The sequence below is a fragment of the Saccopteryx leptura genome, chromosome 2, assembly GCF_036850995.1.
Source record: "Saccopteryx leptura isolate mSacLep1 chromosome 2, mSacLep1_pri_phased_curated, whole genome shotgun sequence".
NCBI classification, from domain to species: domain Eukaryota; kingdom Metazoa; phylum Chordata; class Mammalia; order Chiroptera; family Emballonuridae; genus Saccopteryx; species Saccopteryx leptura.
The window spans coordinates 330,956,822-330,977,734 of record NC_089504.1 but is presented as its reverse complement, the minus strand read 5'-3'; the positions used below and the strand labels follow the sequence as shown (position 1 = coordinate 330,977,734).

Sequence of the window (20,913 nt, the reverse complement as noted above, 5' to 3'; positions counted from 1 at the left end):
CAGATTATTCTTCTATCCAGGTAAAAAAAATATCAAAGAATTTAAGATCTTGTTTCCCCAAATCAGAGCAGCCTGACCAAGCGTGCACACCTGCTTTATTTGGGCCACCCAGTGTTACCAGATGTCACACTTCAAAAAACGGGAGATTCTGAAAATCTGATTTGGCAGTGGGTCCATGACTGGCACCAGTTCCCAGAGCTGGTAGTGCGGCTAATGGTGGGCCAGCCAGAGGCCCTGGAACTCCCCAACTCACCCAGTCTTGTCAGATGGCAGCCCCCAGAAACACTGATCAACTGAGCGCTCTTAAGAGTCTTATAGGGTGGGTGTTTTCTCCATTCACCCCTTGGTGTCCACGAGGCGCCTCCTGGGGAGGAACTGAGACCACGTTCACAGGGGAAGTTGGGGACTCCCTAGCCCACTTCTAGTGAAGGTGCTTACACACATTCCCACAGATGTGGCCAGACCAAGCACGGTGTCAGCTGGGCCTAGGCAGAGTGGGGCCGTTGCATCCCAGAGCAGCTGGGGCCAGGTCGGCCAGCCTTGCAACCAAAGCTCTCTCCATAATCCACCAAATACCCCAGCCCTGTGCCTCAGCAAAGACCGCCTGTGGATTCCAGCATTGTTTATTGGGCACACGGTGGGCGTGGGGCGGCTTCATACTGCCCCATTTCCACAGTAACCAAAGTAAGGTTTGTTGACTTGTTAAGAGTCATTGTTCTCAGATTGAATTAGTAAGCTAAATTCAAAAGTAGAATTGGCAACTCCAAATATTAAGACAAAAACACTTTGTATCAAAGTTGTGACTAAAAAATTACAAAAGTTAAACCCACAGGCATAGAGGAAAATGGAACTGCCCTAAAGTGTCAGCCTTGAACCTGTCTAAATCTTGTAAGCAGGCGAACCCTGGGAAGGCCAGCACCCCTCGGAGGAGTGGGAGTGTGACAGATGGACTGTGAGCCTGCCTGGCTCCCATCCTGACAAACTTCGTCATGCCTCTGGCACTGTCAAGTTCCCACTGGGCAACAGGGAAAAGCATGGGACACAGGCACTTTGGAGCTGAGACAGAGGGCGTGCTGAGCCGCGTAGCCAGGGCAGTGTAGGAAAGGCCAGCCCACCTGGCACTGTTCAGCTTTGTGGCCACTCTCAGGAAGCAGGGCCTGCTGCTCACCTGGACATTGCTGAGACCAGGCAGCAGGGTCTAGGAGCCAAGCCTGTGGTCACTACAGACTACGACTCAGCTCCAGGCCACTGTTTCCAGCCCTCAGTGTCTGAGGGAAAGCTGGTCCCAGAGCCTCGGACCCCTGGTGGAAGAGGAGGAGGAAGGCCAGGCAGGCCTCGGGACCAGCTCTTGCCCTTCTGAGCAGGAAACCGGCACTCAGCAGAAGCCAGGATGAGAGGCAGACAGTGTGGAAGTAGTGTCACTGTACAAAGAGGCGGCAGGCACGAGTCGACCTTGGCAGGCTGCTAGGACAGCATGGACTGCTGCACGGCCTTCTGCAGCGACTGCCGTGTCACCAGCAGGCGCACCACCTCCTCCGAGCGCTTGGTCAGCCGCTTCCGGGCCTGGTCGTGTGTGACCATGGTCATGTCCCAGCCATTCACCTGACCCAGGGAGAGAACACAGCCACCTCAGTTTCCTATCTTCTGAGATCTAGAAGTAGGATAGGCTTTGGGGAGCCTGGGCTACCCAAGCAGGCCCCAAGCTGATGCCCCCAGAAACGGGGATGCCAAACAGCTGACAGAGAAGAGAGCCAGCTTCCTCTGAGGGGAAGGCCAACATGAGGTCCAAAATGGCTTCGATGAGTCTCCCAAGTGCCCCAGGAGGTAGAGGCAGCCCGAGCCCCACTCCCAAATGCGTCAGTCCCTCTGACTTAAGCCTTGTTTTCCTCCTTTGGGACTTCTGTTACCTGCATGATCTTGTCTCCAATCTGCAGCCCAGCAATTTCAGCAGGGCCTCCTTCGGATACCCGTGTGACGTAAATGCCCTGGAAAAGGAGAGCCCAGGTCAAACCCTGGGTTCACTGGACTCGCCCATTAGCCACAGAGCAAAGCCCAACACAGCATACTCACAGCCATCATCTGCCCATTCCTGCACCAACCCCCCACCCAAAGGCATAGCCTGTGCCAAGACAGCCAAGGGCACAGCAGGCTGCGCCACAGATGCTCCAGCCCCTGCTGCTCCGGGGCTCAGTCTGAAGGAGGCCCACTCCTCACCTCCACCCCTACTTATTCTCACCAGATCATTTCTAGACCGTCTTAGGACTATTTGAGAGAGATGAGGCCTGCTCCTTCTACTAAGGCCCATGAAGCAGAGATCCACCCTCTTTTGGCTGCACGGAGAGGCCCCAGAACCCTGGTCCTCCTCACCTTATCCGTCTTGTCTTCTGAGAAAGGATTTTGGGAAGGATCCTGGTCAATTCCACCTCCAATGCTGAATCCCAGGATTAAGTTCTCACCTTGACGCAGCTTATGAATTTCAACTCTTTGCTGGCAAAGAAAAAAACAAGTTGGGGTGGGTGGGCATGTGGAGAACAAATCTGTCTCCTGCATCAGCCTCAGGCTGCTGGGACAGCTCTGCCATGCCAAGAGGATGTGGCCCAGGGCCCTCTGCAGAAATCCAGCTGGTCACTAGCCTGGGAGGCTGAGGGGCTGCAACTCAACTCAGCCATATCAACCTACCCACACAACCCTCTGTCCCAACTTCTCTCTCCCTTCTTCTGTCTCATCAGCCTTAGTCAATACATATGCTAAGCCCTTCCTGGCCCAAGAGCCAGGACTCTATGGATGCTATGGATGGGGGCCTATGTCCCAGGAGAGGGACCACACAGGGAGGAGGGGTCAGGCCCTGAAAAAAAATGCAGGCCACTTACTGAGGCAGCTCAGATTAATGAGCCAGCTCAGTCAAGGGCAAGACAGAAGATGCTCAGGAAAGTGGAAAGCAAACTCGCACAGAAAGGGAGAGGAGGCACTATCCCGGCCAAAGGAACAGGAATAGAGGCTTGAAGGTGCTGTAGATATAGGTCCATGAGACCAGGCTGTACAGTGCAGGACTGGTTGTGGAGGTGAGGTGAGGCTGGGGCCAGGCCCTTGCTCTTGTGCAGTGTAGGAGGTGGAGGTGAGTCCTAGGGTTCTCCCACTATATCTGGGGCAGTGGTCCCCAACTGTGCAAGGTTCCTTTCAACCCCTCAGCAGGCATGCTCCAGTCAGGAAATCAGATTACCCCACCCGAAAAGTTGAGAATTTTAACAGGAGGAAGAAAACAACAAAGCAAAAGGTGACTTGATCTGGACCAGAGGGATTAACCAGAAGTTTGGCCACCTGACCTTCATTCTGGGCCCACTGGAGCTCTCAGGAATTGGGGAGAGGGCTGGTCATGATCAGGTTTGATATTAGAATACCACCCAGATAGTAGGGGAATGGACATCTCTCAGAGATGGTAAGAGCCCAGGGGATATAAACTACTTGGAAAGTGACATCAACAGACTTGGGGTCTGTTCATGGCACAGAGGAGTCAAGAGGAACATCTGGGTACCTGGCCTGACTGAACACAACCATCTCAGATGAAGACCCTGGAGGGGAAGCATGTTGAGTTTGAGTGCCCGGAGCCATTCAGACAGGTCTCTAGAAGGCACTCTGGCCTATGAAGCCAGAGTTGCAAGAGGCCAAAAGGATCTTAACATTATCAAGATGTTAACTACATGGGAGATGGCAGGGGCAAGGGAGGAAGCTTCCCCCAACCATCCCCAGTCCAAAACACAAGACGGAGAGGCCAAACCCCACCCACCATGTTCAGACATGTTACTAGAATTAAGAGGTCATGGTCCTACAGGTTTGAGGAAGGCCAAGGCACCAGCCATGACATAGGGCGGGGAGCATAACCCCTGAGATCTACTAGACCTAGATCCTCATGACCAAGAGTGAGCTCCTCCAGGCCTGCTCCACCTCCAGAACATACCTTTGGCCCACCTTCAAGGTCAAAAAGAGCATAGGCCCTTGGGCTGGGAGACAAGGCCCTGTCACTGACTCATTGGGTGGAGTCAGACAAGTTACTGCCCCCCTCTCTGGCTTCTCATCTGCACCCCCTTTTTTCCAGCTAAGGAGCAAGCCTGGCCCCTTCTCTCTGGGGCAGCTAGAGACTCTAAGTCAGGCTGGTGCAGCCAGGGTGAGGTCAGGGCAGCTCTCAGCAAACCCTGCAAGGTTTCCTCCTAGCCCAGGCCTGAATACTGCTCTAAGCTCACTCTCACATGCCACCTTTATCAGTGATTTAACACCACACCACCTGACTCCCAGTACCCACACATCTGAGATAGTGGAGCCATGACCCCCAGAGCTGAGACTTCCACTTGACCCAATGCCTGCTCAACAAGATGGGTCTTTTTCTCTCAGATCTGAGTTCTTCAAAGGGGGAGGGGGGTATTTATATGGCTGGCCATGACCAGACCTCTCTAGGACTCACTTCCCCACCTCTTGGCCTCCAGGTCCCATCCAGCTGTGGCACTGGCATCAAGGTCTATAGTCCCAGCCTCCCTTCCTCCCTTTGATTATTCTAATAGCACCTGACACCCAAAACAAGCTGGGGGCAGGGGCAGGGAGGAGACCAGGGGGCCTGAGCTGACCCCAAAAGGTCTCTCTTCAGGCCCCAAGTGCCAAGCCGGAGACCCGGACTTTGCCCCAAAGGCTGGAGATCCACAGAAAGTTCCGAGCGACCAAGCCACTTGTAGGAGCCTTCCCGCTGGACCAGGTGAGTCCAAGGGGAAGGCGCTGACATGCAGGCCCCGGCCCCCTCCACCCCTCAAATCTCCATCTGGGCGGCAGCTCCCACTGGAATAGAGGAAGCATTTCCTCATTCCAGAGCCTGCGACTCACGGATGTCCGGGCCGGTGCCCGCCCCCTGCGGCTACCCAGCTGGGATCACAGGCCCTGGGAGGCCCTTTCTCCTCCGTCCTCCCGGCTCCGGCCGGCTGAAAGGAGTCCAACGCGTCGGCGGCCCCGCGCGGGGTCTGGCTAGGTCCAGGGTCTGAGGAGGCTCCAGCCTCCTTTGTTAATGGCTGGGGAGACCGCGGTTGAAACAGGGGCCGAAGCTCTGGCCGCGGGTCTACAGAAGCCCTGGATTCGACGCTTTGTCAACCTGTTCGGGATGTCAGTTTACCGCTCTGCAAAGTGGGAGCAAGCCAAGACTAGGAGGAGCCCGCGCGCGCGCACTCACCACCACGGCAGTGACCGGCTGGCCCGGGATGTAAGACATCTCGACCCTAATCTGGCAACCGAGTACACCTCAGCGAACTCCGTAGCGAAAATCCCCGCGACCGCGCCCTCGGGTTAACAAAGGCTGCCTGGCCAGACCCGCCCCCTTATGAATAGTTAACACACCTCTAGCCAATCACACGCCGGATCGCTGCTCGGTTTCGGAAGTCCCTGTGTGCGCTTAGTAAAGCAGAGAGGAGGTGGAGCGTGCCTGGGTACCCCGCGGCGCATGCGCTAGAGGGCGGGCGCGCGCTCTAGGCGCACGCGCAGCCAGGTCCTCCCAGCAGTCTCTAGTAAGATGGTGCCGCGCGAGGTTTTATCACTGACTGTCTGAGGGAACGCCAAGAGATTGTTTGTCACTGTACTCCAGGTAACCGGGCCAGCCTGGGCGGGGAATACGGACGTGTTGCCGCTTCCCCCTGCCTCCCAGCTGGCCTGCGCTCTCAGCCACCTCAGCGTCTTTTAACAGTTTGAGGCGCGGGAGCGGTGCGAGGTTTTGCAAGCCCCAGGGGGAGGGGCGGCGTGAACCCAACTCGCCAAACTCCGGGCGCTACTTGTAACTCGGTTTTCTCCGCAGCTCCGCGGGAAAGCAGAGGCTGAACCCCAACGGGTGCGATGGCTGCCGTGGTGGCCAAGCGGGAAGGGCCGCCGTTCATGAGCGAGGCAGCTGTGCGAGGCAACGCCGCGGTCCTGGATTACTGCCGGACCTCAGTGTCAGCGCTGTCGGGGGCCACGGCCGGCATCCTGGGCCTCACCGGCCTCTACGGCTTCATCTTCTACCTGCTCGCCTCCATCCTGCTCTCCCTGCTCTTAATTCTCAAGGCGGGAAGGAGGTGGAACAAATACTTCAAATCGCGAAGACCTCTCTTTACAGGAGGTCTCATCGGAGGCCTCTTCACCTACGTCCTGTTCTGGACTTTCCTGTATGGCATGGTGCACGTCTACTGAGGCAGGGATGACCTTTCTAAAAAACCAGATCGGGAAGACTTCCCCGAAATTAACAACGTGTAGACTTACTTAGTTTTTAAATTGTTGAATTCGCTGCTTGTTCTATAACGTTATAAATAACATATCAGGAGACGAAGAGCCTGTGATGTTCTTCAGATTAAATGAAGCGTGAGACACTACGGAGTGTTTTCCTACGTTAACGCTTACCCCCTGTCTGTCACGGGTACGAAATCGCCAAGTTTTGACTTCTGGAGAGCTGGGACTGAGGTTTAGCCTTCTGTAATTCTCTTGCATTTACACTAGGGCCTAAATGTGGAGAAAGCTTACCGTTAACATCCTAGCAAGTAATACCAGTTCATGTTTATTGTGTGCCCTATATGCCAGGCACCGTGCCTTGTACGTTTTACCCCCGTTATCTCTTAATTCTAGCAATATCCTTATGGAATCCATGAGATTGTTGCCATAACTGGTGAACGTAAGGCTCCGGAAGAGGCACAGCTCTGAAAAGGCAGAGCCAGGATTCAAATGCATGTCTCTTCATTGCTCTTGCCTTTTCAGAGCCCTGCCTTCCCTTCCAGGAACCACTGCTTTCCAGTATGAATGGTGTGCCGTCGGTGCCATTTCACCTGGTTACAGCTAGCTGCTGTCATTTCCATTTAATGGAATAAATTCAGGCTCTTTTCTAAAATACGTCTCACGAAGATTAAACAGACTGGATGTTTTTAAACTAAATTTTGGTCTTATCTAGAGTGTCAGTGCTTCTGTCTATATGCTAACCTGTGAGCCCTTGTCAGAAGGGTTATAAATGCATATTTTAATTCAGGAATAAATATTGCATTAGAGTTACTGTGATGAATATGTTGCTCGTGAAATTTATAGTCTGAGAAGACCAGCATTACCAAATTTTACAAATATGTAAATTATGGTAAGAGCTATGAAGAGAGTACATCGGAACCCTAAACTGAACCTAGGTTGGGAGGTGCGTTGCGGTTCAAGAAAGGCTTTGAGCCTGACCAGGCGGTGGCGCAGTGGATAGAGCGTCGGACTGGGATGCGGAAGGACCCAGGTTCGAGACCCCGAGGTTACCAGCTTGAGCACGGGCTCATCTGGTTTGAGCAAAAGCTCACCAGCTTGGACCCAAGGTCACTGGCTCCAGCAAAGGGTTACTCGCTCTCCTGAAGGCCCACGGTCAAGGCACATATGAGAAAGCAATCAAGGAACAACTAAGGTGTCGCAACGCGCAACGAAAAACTGATGCTTGATGCTTCTCATCTCTCTCCTTTCCTGTCTGTCTGTCCCTGTCTATCCCTTTCTCTGACTCTCTCAGTCTCTGTAAAAAATAATAATAATAAATAAAATTAAAAGAAAGGCTTTGAGGAAATAACGTGAGAGAACTAAACGTTGAATAATAGCCAAATAAAGTGTGAAGGGGTACTTGCAAGAAAGCACATGTGTGAGGTCCATTGGGCAGGAAGGAGTTTGGCCTGTGTATGAAGTCAGAGAAGCTATGAGATAGACCTGGGCCAGAACATGGAGGGCAATGGTGGGGAGGGGAGTTTGGCTTTGATTCTTAACAGCAACTGAGGGAAGTCTGGAAGTACTAGGGAGGTCATTGAACATTTTAGTCCAGTTATGTGATCAGCTTTGGATTTTTTTAATCAGTTTTAGATCAGAAGGGAATCTGAGAGCTTGAATCCAAGTCCCCGTTTGCAGGCGGTATTGGGCCATGGCCAACAATGGAGATGGGTCTGGGACCCAGGCCTCCTGAATCCCATTTTTGGTTCTGGACTGCATGTTTGCACATAAAGGCAGGAAGCAGCCAAGGCTGCAGCTTTGCCTCCCTCTCCCCCAGTGACTTCCTCTGAACCCTTACTCTGAGCTCTATGTGAAGATACTCGCATTAATGGTTTGCACCCCCTCTCCCAACCTCCCCAGTCCTCTCGGGGCCTTCTCTGCATGGGAAGGAAGTGTTCATTCCTGATGTGGGCTAAGAAGGAAAAAGCAATGGTCCTACATGGGGAGAAGGTGAGGATGGGAGGTAAATGAAATGACTTACTTAACCATTCCTCTATATTTAGTCAGCAAGGTTGTTTGAAATGTTCACTAGTATAAAAAATGTCACAATGAATGTCTTCATATCTATATTTTTTGAGAGAACTTAATAGGCTAGAGCAGAAGATTAAAACAATTCCAAATGCTTTCCAAAGTTTTATCAGATTACTCATTGAATGAAAAGTGCCGTTTTATCAGTGCCTTCCTAGTCCTGATGTTTGTTCATTTACAGAGCTTCCTTTCATTTGAATTTCTTTGTAAAATAATAAGGAACATAATGTACTCCTCACTAATCATTTGTGTCTGCCTCTCTTGGTCTCACTTTCTCCTTATATTTTCTTCTAAAACATGGGTGACCGTGAAGACATGAAGGAGAAAAAAATCATGACACATTTAAAGTGAACCCTTTTATTGTTTTATAACCAAATAAAAAAATGTCAGAATACATATACTGGGCAGGTCCTAGAAAATTTGCCATCTTCTCCCTTAAATTCTGTGTACTGGCCTCCAGGGAAACAAACAGCTGGAAGAAAGGTGTGAATTTTGGAGAAAGCGTCCTTGTATCCCCTGGTGAGCATGCTCTGAGGACGGTTGCATCACTTGGGTGGAGGCAGGTGGGTTGGAACCAAGTGGAGCCCTTTTCCAGGCATGCGAGATGCCATTCCAAGTGGAATGGTTTAGGGATTCTGCAGGGCGCTGTAGTCCTTCTCTGGGGGGCTTAGAGACACCTGGAGGGAGTGATTCCTCCTTCACAACTGGTCCCCCAGTGGGTGGTCAGCCACTGAGAAGAAAGCACTGCTGGGGGGGGGAAGGGGAAAAAGGCAGCTGTGACTGGTCAGTCCTGATAACCCCTGCACCAGGAGTGCAGGGCACTGGCTCTTTCATGGCTGGTCCCTCTGATGTCATAGATAGCACTGAAGTTACTAATTTATTTTTGACCAGCATCATGGTACTCCCAAGGCATTGAATAACTCAGTCATTAGGAAAATACTAGATAGATCGCTTTAGGCCCAGGCCTGAATGTAAGCATAGACAGCTCATGTGGTCCTGGACCATCAGCTCTTTTTTTTACAGAAACAGAATGAGAATCAGAGAGGGATGGATAGGGACAGACAGACAGGAACAGAGAAAGATGAGAAGCATCAATTATTAGTTTTTCATTACGACACCTTAGTTGTTCATTGATTGCTTTCTCATATGTGCCTTCACCATGGGGCTACAGCAGACTGAGTAACCCCTTGCTTAAGCCAGTGACCTTGGGTCCAAGCTGGTGAGCTTTGCTCAAACCAGATGAGCCCGCGCTCAAGCTGGCGACCTTGGGGTCTCGAACCTGGGTCCTCGGCATCCCAGTCCGACGCTCTATCCACTGCTCCACTGCTTGGACCATCAGCTCTTGAGAGGCTGCCTGCCTATCTTCCTGAGGAGGCAGCAGGCACCCTGAGAGGGCTTTCCCAAGTTTAAAAGGGGCTCAAGTTCCCACTTCCCATCTCAAAGCCAATTTCTATAAGATTAATGAACCCACTCCTGCACCAACATGCAAAAAAAAAAAAAAAGGAGCAGGGGGATGTGCAAAGGCAAGGAGACGTTGGCAGTGTGCAACACTGTCCGGAAGCTGTAACGGGGCTGTAATGCTGGTGGCCGAGGTCAGACAGGTTCATGTTGGATTTTGGCAGACGGTAGACTGCGGAGCCAGAAAGCGTTGGGCCATTACCTGTTTATTGGAGGCTCTCAGAGACAGGCAAGCGAATAAACAAAGGAAACCTGCTTTTTTGCAATGGAGGGCAAGGGATCAGGAATACCACTCCTCACGGTGGCAGCTGAGAATTAAGGAACCGCCCCTTGCTGTGGCGGGAGAGTATCGACACTGAGGAAAAGCACCCATAGCTTTTCACAGACACACATGGCTTTCTGCCACATACTCACGCACTAATTGTGCAAAGTGCTTGCAGCTGGGAAACCAGCAAGCAAGCCTAACCACAGCTGTTTTCCCTGCAATTGTTAGCATGCAGCGCAAGGTGGGGGAGCGGCTTGATTCAAAGGGCTCCTGTTCTGGGGGCCATAATCTTCTGCCCCAGTGGCAAAGCCTCACCAGAAACCTTATTTCAGACCCTTTCTGGCCCTCTCCAAAGGCCCCCGAGGAAGGATGCTTACCTCCCGTGTGCAGAGAAGAACCAAGCTCCCCTGACTAAGGAGGTCCAAATAGAGCACTTGCAAGGAGGACGCTTGGAACACAGCACTGCAGGCAGGTGCTGCCAAGCCTGCTAAGACTGAGTGACCAGCCTGACCAGGTGGTGGCACAGTGGATAGAGCATCGGACTGGGATGCGGAGGACCCAGGTTCAAGACCCTGAGGTCACCAGCTTAAGGGCGGGCTCATCTGGTTTGAGCAAAGCTCACCAGCTTGAACCCAAGGTCGCTGGCTTGAGCAAGGGGTTACTCAGTCTGCTGTAGCCCCACAGTCAAGGCACATACGAGAAAGCAATCAATGAACAACTAAGGTGTCGCAACAAAAAACTAATGATTGATGCTTCTCATCTCTCTCCGTTCCTGTCTGTCTGTCCCTATCTATCCCTCTCTCTGACTCTTTCTCTGTCTCTGTAAAAATAAAATAAATAAATAAAATATTAAAAAAAAAAAAAAGACAGAGTGACCAGTTCTAGATCTCTCCCCTCGGTTTACCCAGGGACTCCTAAGACACAGGAAGGGAGCAGCAGCCAGCTGGCTCCCAGCTCAGTGTTTAAGTCTGCTCCACCGTGTCCCTTTCTGTCAGGGGCGACTGGCTCTGAGGTGCAGGCATCGGGACAGTTCATTTCCTGAGGAAGGACACAGCAACCAAGTGCATTCTCAGCTTGAAAACAAGGGAGCCTCTTGGAATTGGTAACAGTTTGCTTCGAGATCAGCCTTTGAGGGAGGGAAGTTTCACTCATTTTTCCTTTTTTGGGTACTTTTAAATTTTTTAATCACATAAGTATTATCTAGTTCAAATATTTGAATTTAAATGAACTGAGTGTAATGCTCCTTTCCCTAGGGCAGGTAGGGGCTCCTGTCCATCACAAGATAGAATGTGTATGAGACCTAGAAATTGGTGCCACCCACCACAGCTGGCTCTTTCCTCCCTCAGACCTAGGCTTTGCAGGTCTCCTCAACCAGGACTTCTCAACATGCTGCGTGAATCACCTGGGAGTCCTGTGGAAACCCAGGTTCTGATCTAGGAGGAAAGGAGGGGCCCCGAGACTGTGCGTCTAACAAGCTCAGGTGATGCGGTGCTGTGGTCCGGGGACCACACTGAGCAGCGAAGCTCTCCCGCCCCTAAGGGAGGGAAGCAGCAGAGTTCTGCAGGGGGGCGGGGCAGGGGAGAGGGCCTCCCTAACAACCGTTTCCACCTGCTGAGTGAGCACCATGTTATTAGCCCTTCAGACCCAGCCACCTTTGAGGAGAGGAGGGAAGCTGGGCGGGGACTCCCAACCCCACAGAACAGCAAGAGCCAGCCAAACCACAGGCAGTGCTCCCCCATCTGGATGAGACGCTCAGCCCAGAGCCTCCCCAGGCTGGGCAGTTCAGACGAGCAGAGGCCTCCCTGCCTCCCCATCCCCACCGGACCTAGATGTCCTCAGAGGCTGCCTCCCTATGGGTCCAGTCCTCTCCTGGTAGCCTCCTTGGCCACCTTTAAATTGAACTCCTGAAGGCAAAGGTCTTTCTCGGAGGCGCTATCATTGTCCACAGGAATGTGTGACGGTCTCAGCATGGCTGAGCCTGTCTATGATGTCTGTCGGCTCCGGGGGGAATTGTGTGCTCCTCTCCCAGAGGGCCAGGTCAGCGTCTCATATAAGCATCTCTTGGATAGGGCCCAGCCCACAGCAAAAAAATGTTTACTGCATGAATAAATAAGTGAATTTCCAACTGGGTTCTCAGAAAAAAATGAAAATACTCTATCATTCCTGCCCTGGCCTACCCCCTTTCCTCTCCAGGGTCTCCTCTTCTAGGTCTGAGCCACTCTGGCCACTGGGAGGCTCCCTTCCCCACACAAACAAAAAGCTTGCAGCAAGATCCCAACGTGCAGGAGAGATGGCAGTGCCTGGAAGCCCCTGTCCCATGCAGACACAAAGAGGCTCTTCCCAGGTCAGAGTTGTAGGCGCTTCTGCCCCTGACGTCCTCACCAAATCTGCTCTCAGCCAACGCCTCTGGTTACGTCTCCACCGTCTGCAGGTTTGGCAGTTGCTCCACATTCATCTTTCCATTCCCCAGGTGGCCAGACCTGTGTCTGGGGGGAGGGGGGCACACAGAGGGCACAGAGCATGGTTGGGAACCCTGTGGACAGGGACAGCCTCCTAAAGGCAAACTCCGCCCACAGCAGTCTCTTGCTGGCAATGTCAGGTCCCTGGCTGTAGCGCAGACACATGGAGGTGTTCAGGCCAAGGCCTCAGGGACTGCCCCAGCAATGAGCAGTAGGAGCCACCGCGGTGGCACCTCATGCCTCCCACAAATGACCAGCAAAGTGGCCACTCTTCCCTCTCACCGGCTAAGGAGTTCAGAGGAGCACCCAAGAAGTGGCAGTCAGCTCAGGGAGCCTGTGTGGGCTGCTGGTGCCGGCCTCCCCAAGCAGATCCCAGCCTCCGCTGCCTCCTGCTGCTGCAACCCCGCAATCTCTCTTTCTTCATTCCTCCTCATCCTTTGCCTTTCCTCTCTGCCCTAGTCCTTTTGTCACCCCTCCCTGCCCAGGCCCAGCTCCTGCTTGGAGGCTGTCGACCCAAGTCAGCAAAGAATGAAAGGTGGGGCGGGAGGAAAGTCCACCCCAAGCCAGTCAACTTCTCCTGAGACGTGGTTTACAAGAGGACAGTCACAGAACCCTAGCCTGGTTGAGCAGCAAGGGCCCCTGTGTGCAGCCCCCACTGGAAAATGGTGGGGGGAATGGGCCCAGAAAGGGCCAGGCCCCTATGCAAGGGCACACAGCAGGGCAGAAGCCAGGCCTCCTCCCAACAGCCCAGGGGCTCCCTCCGGCACCAGGCTGAGGTCTCAGCTGCAGAACCACCCAGGCTGCCGGGGACAACGCCTCAGGGAAGGGCAGCCCATGGGCCCCTGTCAGCACAGCCAAACCCTCCTGAGGCTAGGGCAGTTCCGGAATGTCCACTTCCAGAGGCACTTAGGGAAGGCATCTGATGGGGAGCAGGGAGGAAATGGGGAATGGATAAAGCAAAATAACCTGATGGAGAAGAACTGGATTCTAGAGACATATAGCCTGGGTTCAAACCCTAGCTCTGCCGTTTATTAGCTGTGTTACTTAAACAAGTTACTTAACCTTTCTGTGCCTGTTTCCTCATTAGCAGAATAGGGAATATTAGTGTCTACCTCATTAAAGTTTGGGGAATGAGTCTGTGTCTACAAATTGCTCAGAGCAGTGCTGGGCAGAGAGTAAGCCTGAGTAAGTGACAGTACTATTGTCTTAACGCTGAGACAGCACAGCAAGCAGACTGCTTCGTGGTTACTTAGAGGTCCTGGGGAGCTAATGAGGATCACAGAGGCGCTAAAACACCACCAGCACCCTCTTCCCCCCAGAGTCCAGCTTGACTGGGTGCTCGTGGGTCCTGGATGTCCTGTTTTATGAGGCCACCACAGAGCAGGGACCACAGTAGCCTGCCCCAGGGGATGCCAGCACCCTCAGCCATTCTCCTGGCCAGCAGCCCAGCCCCTCCACTTCGTCTTCAGCCTCTGGCGCCTCATAACTCAGGATGAGGTCCCTGGGCAGGACTTGCCATTAGCCCTGGCATGCGCAGCCTGGCTCCCCCAAGGACTGGTGGCACAGCCACTAGGCCTGTGGGGGTGCCCCTCTTCCCCAGCAGCTCAGTTGGGGCAGCAGGTGCAGTCAGGACTCAGGGTTCAGCCTATGAATCGGGGCTGGGGTTCAAGCCCGGTGAGTGATGCAAGCTGGCTCCCCTCCTGTTGTCGTAGGTTGCAGTGGGGCTGAGAGAGAGCCAATGCCTGTCCCGAGCCCACCACCTGCAGTTCCCCGTTCTAATCCCTGCTCCAGGGAGCTTTCCCCTTTCTTTCCTCCCGCAGACACACACATCCCCAAAGCTCACAGCCCAAGAGAGCCTGGAAATAGATTCCTATCGGGGAAAAAAAAAAAAAAGAATCCCCTTACCACAGCAGTTTCCCTCAACCCCAGCCCGCCAAGTCCAAGAATCCTAAAATATAAGTGCTAGAAGGCACTATATGTAAACCAATTTTCATTTTGCAGAGAGAAGTTGAGGCCTAAGGAGGCCTGGGGCTTGTATTGGCCTGAAAACCAGGTGGGTCCACAGCCTGTAGTGGCTTTTTCTTCTGCCGGCTGCTCTGAGGCAGAGTCCAGTTCCATAGAGCATGTACTCAGAACGTTCCACCTTCCTGGCCCCTCTGGGGGCTCCCCATGTTCAGCCTCCACACCCCAAGCACTGCCATCCCCCCAGGGTAAAGGTCCTAAGACGGGGAGGGGGAGGCCCACCGAGGTGGTTCCACAGGGCTCCCCTCGGGCACCTGGGGAGGACGTGTAACTGACCTCGCTTCCTCGTATTTCTTGTTGCGGTAAAAGTTGCTCTTTTTGATGAAGTAGATGAGCACCAAGTCACAGAGGAAAGACCCCTGCAAAAGAGTTTGGGCTCCCTGACTCAGAACCCTAGAATTCTGGGAAGCCCACCACCACTTGACCATACCACATCCCTTTTTTTTTTTAATTTTCTATTTATTCATTTTAGAGAGGAGAGAGAATGAGAGCAAGAGAGAGAGAGAGAGAGAGAGAGAGAGAAAGGGGGAGGAGCAGGAAGCATCAACTCCCATATGTGCCTTGACCAGACAAGTGCAGGGTTTTGAACCGGCGACCTCAGCGCTCCAGGTCAACGCTTTATCCACTGCGCCACCACAGACCCACATCCCTTTTGATCCTGTAATAATCCCAGAATAGGGCATCATTGTCCCCATTTCATAGATGGGGAAACTGAGCTCAGAAAGAGGCACCTTTGAGGCCACAAAATTGGTCCATCGTAGGCCCTGGCCAGGCTTCTCAGTGGATAGAGCATCCAGTGTGCTTAGGTCACGGGTATAATCCCCAGTGAGGTCACATATGAAAAGCAACCAATGAGTGCACAACTAAATGGAACGATTAAGTGGAACAAGTTGATGCTTCTCTCTCCCTTCCTTCCTCTCTATCTAATAGAAATTTTTTAAAAAATCAAAACTGGCCCATGGTAGAACCCAGGTTAGCCTGGAGTCCATCTGATCCCCCAGGCTAAGCACCTCCCACACTACCCTGACCCCATCAAATCATGTCTTTAGCAAATTGTTTGCTGAACATTCACCAAGTGCCAGGTCTGCACTGGGCTGCAGGGAGGTGAGGCAATGAGACCCTCTGGGACCCTCCCTCTAGAGCAGGAAACAAGCACAAAACTTATGGCCCAGAGTGACATGTCCTATGATGGAGAGAGAAGCCAGGGGAGAAGACGGGCTTCACTTAGTCCGGGGGAATCTTGAGAAGGGCACTGCAGAGGTGGGAACAGCCTGTCATGCCTGGGAACTCCCACAGGCCTGTGGGGGAACAGCTGGAGACACTTCTGGAGAGGTGGATGGGGACCAGCTGGTAAAGCTTCTTAAAATGTCTTCAACGCATTGGTTCTAATTTTCAAAGGGGAGGCACTGAGGGCTTTGAATCGGGGCAGGACACAGAATTGTGGCGTTTTAAAAAGATCCTTCTGGTAGTCAGTGTGGGAGATGGGCTGGAGGGGATCTGAACCACAAGGACACCACAGCGGTGGCTAAGGAAAGATGAGGTGGCCTGAGATAACCCAGCTGGGACCACTGACACCTGAGCACGCGCACGTCAGACCAGACTGCACTGTGCAAATGCCCGTCTCCTCCACCAGAGGGCGACCCCACCCACGACACAGGGTCTCCTGAATGAGGAGAGGCTGGAGGATGGGAGGAGGTTGATGGACGGGCCCACAGGTGAACCTGGTCTTCTGAGCCTGGACTCTACACACCTCTTTTTTATTTCCCCCAGATGTCAAAAATGTTTTTGTTTTTTTAAATTAATTCCTTGTTCCACAGAGCCACCGTTGAGAAACCCTGTATATAGCTGGATCCTGCCTCTTTTTAGAAGTGGAAACAAGGCTTAAAAAATTCAGGAGCTATTCCAGTATCCCAGAGAACCCCCAGCCCCAACCCCAGCTCCGGAGCAACAGGCAGATGCCTCTCTGGCTCCAGAAAAAGAAACTCGGGCAGTCATTGACCCCTGGGGACCCCGGGGGGTTGTGACATGTGACATCCCCAAAAGTCCTCTTGACTGCATCTGCACTGACCTGCCAGCTCTCTTTCTGGGGCACTGGGACAGCTTCCCTGGGGCAGTGTCCCCCACCCCCACTGGTGCTCCCTGAGTAAAGGGGAAGGAGGGAAGAGGTACTCACAATGCCCATGAGGGCCACCCCTGAGCCCACATTGATGATTGTGGGAATGATGCTGAACTTCCCGGCCTGAGGCAAAGAGAGACGAGGCAGGGTGAGGGAGGCAGGTGCACAGCAGGACCCCCGGGAGTCCAGCCAGCACCCTCCCAACATCCCTGCCCCACCCTGGGCCTGCCCAGCCTCCCAATGGAGATGCAGCTCACACACCCTGCCATTCACCATGACATCAAAGCGGATCCCGTAGGCTTTCATCAGGGTGCGGAACTCCACCCCAGCTTCATCGCGATAGTACTTGGCAAATCTGGGGAGACAGGCCAGACCTCAGCCCTGCTGGGCCTGCCTTGTTTGGCAACACAGACTTGGCTGCTTTAGAGTTATAAGCACCCCCAGGACCTTGCTCACTCTTGCTGACATTACAGTGAAGATCCATTCAGATCTTTGTGTCCTTGCCAGACATTCCCCAAGAGGCAAGGGCTTTCCCACTAGATGCTGGGCACCTGGGGCCACCAAAGCCCTGATGGACCTGACCCAGCTAGCGCCAAGCCTCAGCTTCATGGCAAGGCCAGGGTGGTGACAGACCCTTCTCTCCTCCCCCACAGGCCATCCCTCCTCTCTCCTCAGCTGTGTCTCCCTATACCCCCACTTGGACACCAGCAGGAAGGGGTCATAGGGCTGGCACCCAGGAAAGGACACAAAACCTGGACAGAGTCATAAGGCAGCAGGCCTAGCCTGGGTTACCTGAAGTTATACCCAGAAGAGACAGAGGTTCCCGGAGATCTGCTGTCCAGACGGTTAAAATAGTAGCGAGGATTGCATTCAGAAGGAGCTTTATCAAGATCACAGTCCCACTCAATCTGGATTCCAATCACACCGCCCTTGATGAAAAAGAGACAAGAATCGGTGCACAGACCTTTCTGGAGATGAACCGTAGTCACAGACCAGCTCTTCACAGAGAGCTGGACAAGTGTGCTGAGGCCAGGGGTCAGCCTGGCTGGAGCATCCTTCTGGAAGAAGGAAGGTAGAAGGCCCAGGAGAGGCTGAGAAGTATGTCACTGAGAGCCCCAGCCCCAGCCCCAGCCTGCTCCTGCTTCAGGGAAGATGAGAACGACCAGGGTGAGCACCTGCTGTGGGCAGGCGCCTCACGCAGAGCCAGGGTGTGCCAGCAAGGCTCCTGCGGGTCAGTTTCAGCTGCTGCCACGGGAACTAAGAACCAAACGGCAGATACCAAGTGTGCCCCTCACCCAGTGCCTGAGGTCGAGCGCGAGCACAGCTGACTGTCACAGTGAATTCAAAAAACATGGAGTCCCCGGGACAAGCAACCCTGCAGGGCCACCCCACAACCCCGTTCATCACAGAGTCCAGGCCCAGAGCCCCAAGTCCCCGGGAGGGCTCCCTGAGCGCACACCCCCACCTGCAGGGCAACCCCGTTCATCACAGAGTCCAGGCCCAGAGCCCCAAGTCCCCGGGAGGGCTCCCTGAGCACACCCCCCACCTGCAGGACAACCCCGTTCATCACAGAGTCCAGGCCCAGAGCCCCAAGTCCCCGGGAGGGCTCCCTGAGCACACCCCCCACCTGCAGGACAACCCCGTTCATCACAGAGTCCAGGCCCAGAGCCCCAAGTCCCCGGGAGGGCTCCCTGAGCGCTCCCCCCACCTGCAGGGCAACCCCGTTCATCACAGAGTCCAGGCCCAGAGCCCCAAGTCCCCGGGAGGGCTCCCTGAGCACACCCCCCACCTGCAGGACAACCCCATTCATCACAGAGTCCGGGCCCAGAGCCCCAAGTCCCCGGGAGGGCTCCCTGAGCACACTCCCCACCTGCAGGACAACCCCGTTCATCACAGAGTCCAGGCCCAGAGCCCCAAGTCCCCGGGAGGGCTCCCTGAGCGCGCACCCCCCCCACCTGCAGGGCAACCCCGTTCATCACAGAGTCCAGGCCCAGAGCCCCAAGTCCCCGGGAGGGCTCCCTGAGCGCACTCCCCCCACCTGCAGGGCAACCCCGTTCATCACAGAGTCCAGGCCCAGAGCCCCAAGTCCCCGGGAGGGCTCCCTGAGCGCACTCCCCCCACCTGCAGGGCAACCCCGTTCATCACAGAGTCCAGGCCCAGAGCCCCAAGTCCCCGGGAGGGCTCCCTGAGCACACCCCCCACCTGCAGGACAACCCCGTTCATCACAGAGTCCAGGCCCAGAGCCCCAAGTCCCCGGGAGGGCTCCCTGAGCACACCCCCCACCTGCAGGACAACCCCGTTCATCACAGAGTCCAGGCCCAGAGCCCCAAGTCCCCGGGAGGGCTCCCTGAGCGCTCCCCCCACCTGCAGGGCAACCCCGTTCATCACAGAGTCCAGGCCCAGAGCCCCAAGTCCCCGGGAGGGCTCCCTGAGCACACCCCCCACCTGCAGGACAACCCCGTTCATCACAGAGTCCAGGCCCAGAGCCCCAAGTCCCCGGGAGGGCTCCCTGAGCGCTCCCCCCACCTGCAGGGCAACCCCGTTCATCACAGAGTCCAGGCCCAGAGCCCCAAGTCCCCGGGAGGGCTCCCTGAGCGCACTCCCCCCACCTGCAGGGCAACCCCGTTCATCACAGAGTCCAGGCCCAGAGCCCCAAGTCCCCGGGAGGGCTCCCTGAGCGCACCCCCCCCCACCTGCAGGGCAACCCAGTTCATCACAGAGTCCGGGCCCAGAGCCCCAAGTCCCCGGGAGGGCTCCCTGAGCGCACCCCCCACCTGCAGGACAAGCCCGTTCATCACAGAGTCCAGGCCCAGAGCCCCAAGTCCCCGGGAGGGCTCCCTGAGCGCACTCCCCCCACCTGCAGGGCAACCCCATTCATCACAGAGTCCAGGCCCAGAGCCCCAAGTCCCCGGGAGGGCTCCCTGAGCGCACACCCCCCACCTGCAGGGCAACCCCGTTCATCACAGAGTCCGGGCCCAGAGCCCCAAGTCCCCGGGAGGGCTCCCTGAGCACACCCCCCACCTGCAGGGCAACCCCGTTCATCACAGAGTCCAGGCCCAGAGCCCCAAGTCCCCGGGAGGGCTCCCTGAGCGTACTCCCCCCACCTGCAGGGCAACCCCGTTCATCACAGAGTCCAGGCCCAGAGCCCCAAGTCCCCGCGAGGGCTCTCTGAGCGGACCCCCCACCTGCAGGGCTATCTCCTGGAAGCTGCTGCCTGTCCAGCTGACCACAGTCCCCAGGCGGAAGATGGGGCAGTAGGGGTCCTTGGGGCCAAAGCGGCAGGGCTTGAAGTCACCTTTGTCTTTCTTGTCCAGCACATTGGTCCTGCGTGGAGACCATGAAGAGACAGTGAAATGAAGACTTGCTGCTTCCGGGCCCAAAATGGACCTGACCCAGGAGTCAGAGGGGCCCTCACCAGGTTTGGTCCCTGACTTGAGCCCCTCTCTTCAACCCTGACTACATCCCATGCTAACATTCTACTGCATTCAAAAGCAGAGTCCCACCTCCAAAGCAGAGGAAGTGGCGCCCCAGCCTCCCCCAGTGGTTCATTCACACACGAGTGTCACGTACACATACGCCCACGCACAGCCACCAGGGGGTCAGCCAAGGCCACATCCCTACATCCCCAGTAGCCCAGCCCCACTTACTTGGAGAAGTTGAATTTGGGGAAACGAATGAAGTTCTTTATGTAAATGGTGAAGTCTTCAGCCTCGCGCAGGAGTGGCTTCCTGAAAACCAAGCCAGGACAGCCTGTTCAGGAGGCCCTGCCCCCTCCAGGCCACCCCGGGGCCTGTGGTGGGACGGAGGCTGCCTGCTCCCTGGGTCCCCTGGAGCCTTTGCCAAGGACAGTTCATTTGTTCATGTGGGGTGCTGCTCAGGCCTTTGTGGGGGTGTCCTCAGAATGAGGATCCCGGAGTGGACATGTCTCTACCCTCAGGCTGGGACCCTCTGCACAGGATGGTAATTCCTCAGGGTCCCAAACCAGAGCCGCTTACGCTGGCCTGGACTTCGTCTCCACTGGGCACCAGGCGAAGATCTCACAGGTGCCCCTTTGCATGCTCTCCGCCCGCAGGCAGCGGCCGGTCCTCACTCCTGCAGGGTGGAACAGGGACAATGCCAGGAGCCTCCTGGCTCAAAGCCCCCCTCGGCCTACCCCCAGCCCCGAAAACTCCAGGCCTCACCATTTCCAGTCAAAACAGGCTTCCCAGGAGGGCAGTCTCTGTCCTCACTGCACTGGGCGTCAGGAACTCGTTCACTCTACCCGGAGAAAAGGGGCGCCGGTGTGGAGGGCTCCCCTG

At 54.9% G+C, this 20,913-nt stretch overlaps 3 protein-coding genes across 8 annotated transcripts in view; 1 reads left to right on the top strand and 2 right to left on the bottom strand.

The window, feature by feature from the left end:
• Positions 1–78: 78 nt before the first annotated feature.
• TAX1BP3 (Tax1 binding protein 3) lies at positions 79–5,365 on the bottom strand. 2 transcript variants are annotated; one of them, XM_066363451.1, is made up of 5 exons: positions 4,867–5,196; positions 3,485–3,569; positions 2,368–2,487; positions 1,908–1,985; positions 79–1,602 (listed from the first exon to the last, which is right to left on the bottom strand). In XM_066363451.1, the coding sequence occupies exons 2-5, from the start codon at positions 3,497–3,499 to the stop codon at positions 1,465–1,467; spliced, it is 351 nt and encodes a 116-aa protein (XP_066219548.1). In that variant the 5' UTR covers positions 3,500–3,569; positions 4,867–5,196; the 3' UTR covers positions 79–1,464. The 2 variants fall into 2 exon arrangements, with proteins under 2 accessions (XP_066219548.1, XP_066219547.1); XM_066363450.1 differs by lacking the exons at positions 3,485–3,569; positions 4,867–5,196 and adding an exon at positions 5,207–5,365.
• Positions 5,366–5,484: 119 nt separating this feature from the next.
• Positions 5,485–7,048, top strand: EMC6 (ER membrane protein complex subunit 6). Its single transcript, XM_066363452.1, has 2 exons — positions 5,485–5,614; positions 5,822–7,048. Exon 2 carries the CDS (start codon positions 5,860–5,862, stop codon positions 6,190–6,192), a length of 333 nt encoding a protein of 110 aa, XP_066219549.1. The 5' UTR covers positions 5,485–5,614; positions 5,822–5,859; the 3' UTR covers positions 6,193–7,048.
• Positions 7,049–7,442: 394 nt separating this feature from the next.
• Positions 7,443–20,913, bottom strand: part of P2RX5 (purinergic receptor P2X 5) — a 31,106-nt gene continuing 17,635 nt past the window's right edge. For 3 of the 5 annotated variants that reach the window (XM_066363446.1, XM_066363443.1, XM_066363445.1), the window contains exons 4-13: positions 20,797–20,872; positions 20,611–20,707; positions 20,263–20,343; positions 19,801–19,939; positions 17,408–17,544; positions 16,877–16,970; positions 16,673–16,738; positions 14,776–14,858; positions 12,401–12,504; positions 7,443–9,042 (exon numbers count right to left, since the gene is read on the bottom strand). In XM_066363446.1, coding sequence (XP_066219543.1) covers positions 12,429–12,504; positions 14,776–14,858; positions 16,673–16,738; positions 16,877–16,970; positions 17,408–17,544; positions 19,801–19,939; positions 20,263–20,343; positions 20,611–20,707; positions 20,797–20,872 — 849 coding nt within the window. In that variant the 3' untranslated portion in view covers positions 7,443–9,042; positions 12,401–12,428. Of the gene's footprint in view, positions 9,043–12,400; positions 12,505–14,677; positions 14,859–16,672; positions 16,739–16,876; positions 16,971–17,407; positions 17,545–19,800; positions 19,940–20,262; positions 20,344–20,610; positions 20,708–20,796; positions 20,873–20,913 lie in introns of those variants that run through there. The other 2 variants (XM_066363444.1, XM_066363442.1) reach the window with 2 other exon arrangements.

What these genes read in the sequence shown, in the direction of transcription:
- TAX1BP3 (XM_066363450.1), bottom strand. Translation starts at nt 5,245, where the DNA reads ATGTCTTACATCCCGGGCCAGCCGGTCACTGCCGTGGTG. An exon ending in AGCCGGTCACTGCCGTGGTG is followed by an intron (nt 2,488 to 5,206) that starts GTGAGTGCGCGC and finishes TTTCTTTGCCAG; the next exon opens with CAAAGAGTTGAAATTCATAA. An exon ending in TTGGAGACAAGATCATGCAG is followed by an intron (nt 1,603 to 1,907) that starts GTAACAGAAGTC and finishes TCCCTGGGTCAG; the next exon opens with GTGAATGGCTGGGACATGAC.
- EMC6 (XM_066363452.1), top strand. Translation starts at nt 5,860, where the DNA reads ATGGCTGCCGTGGTGGCCAAGCGGGAAGGGCCGCCGTTCATGAGCGAG.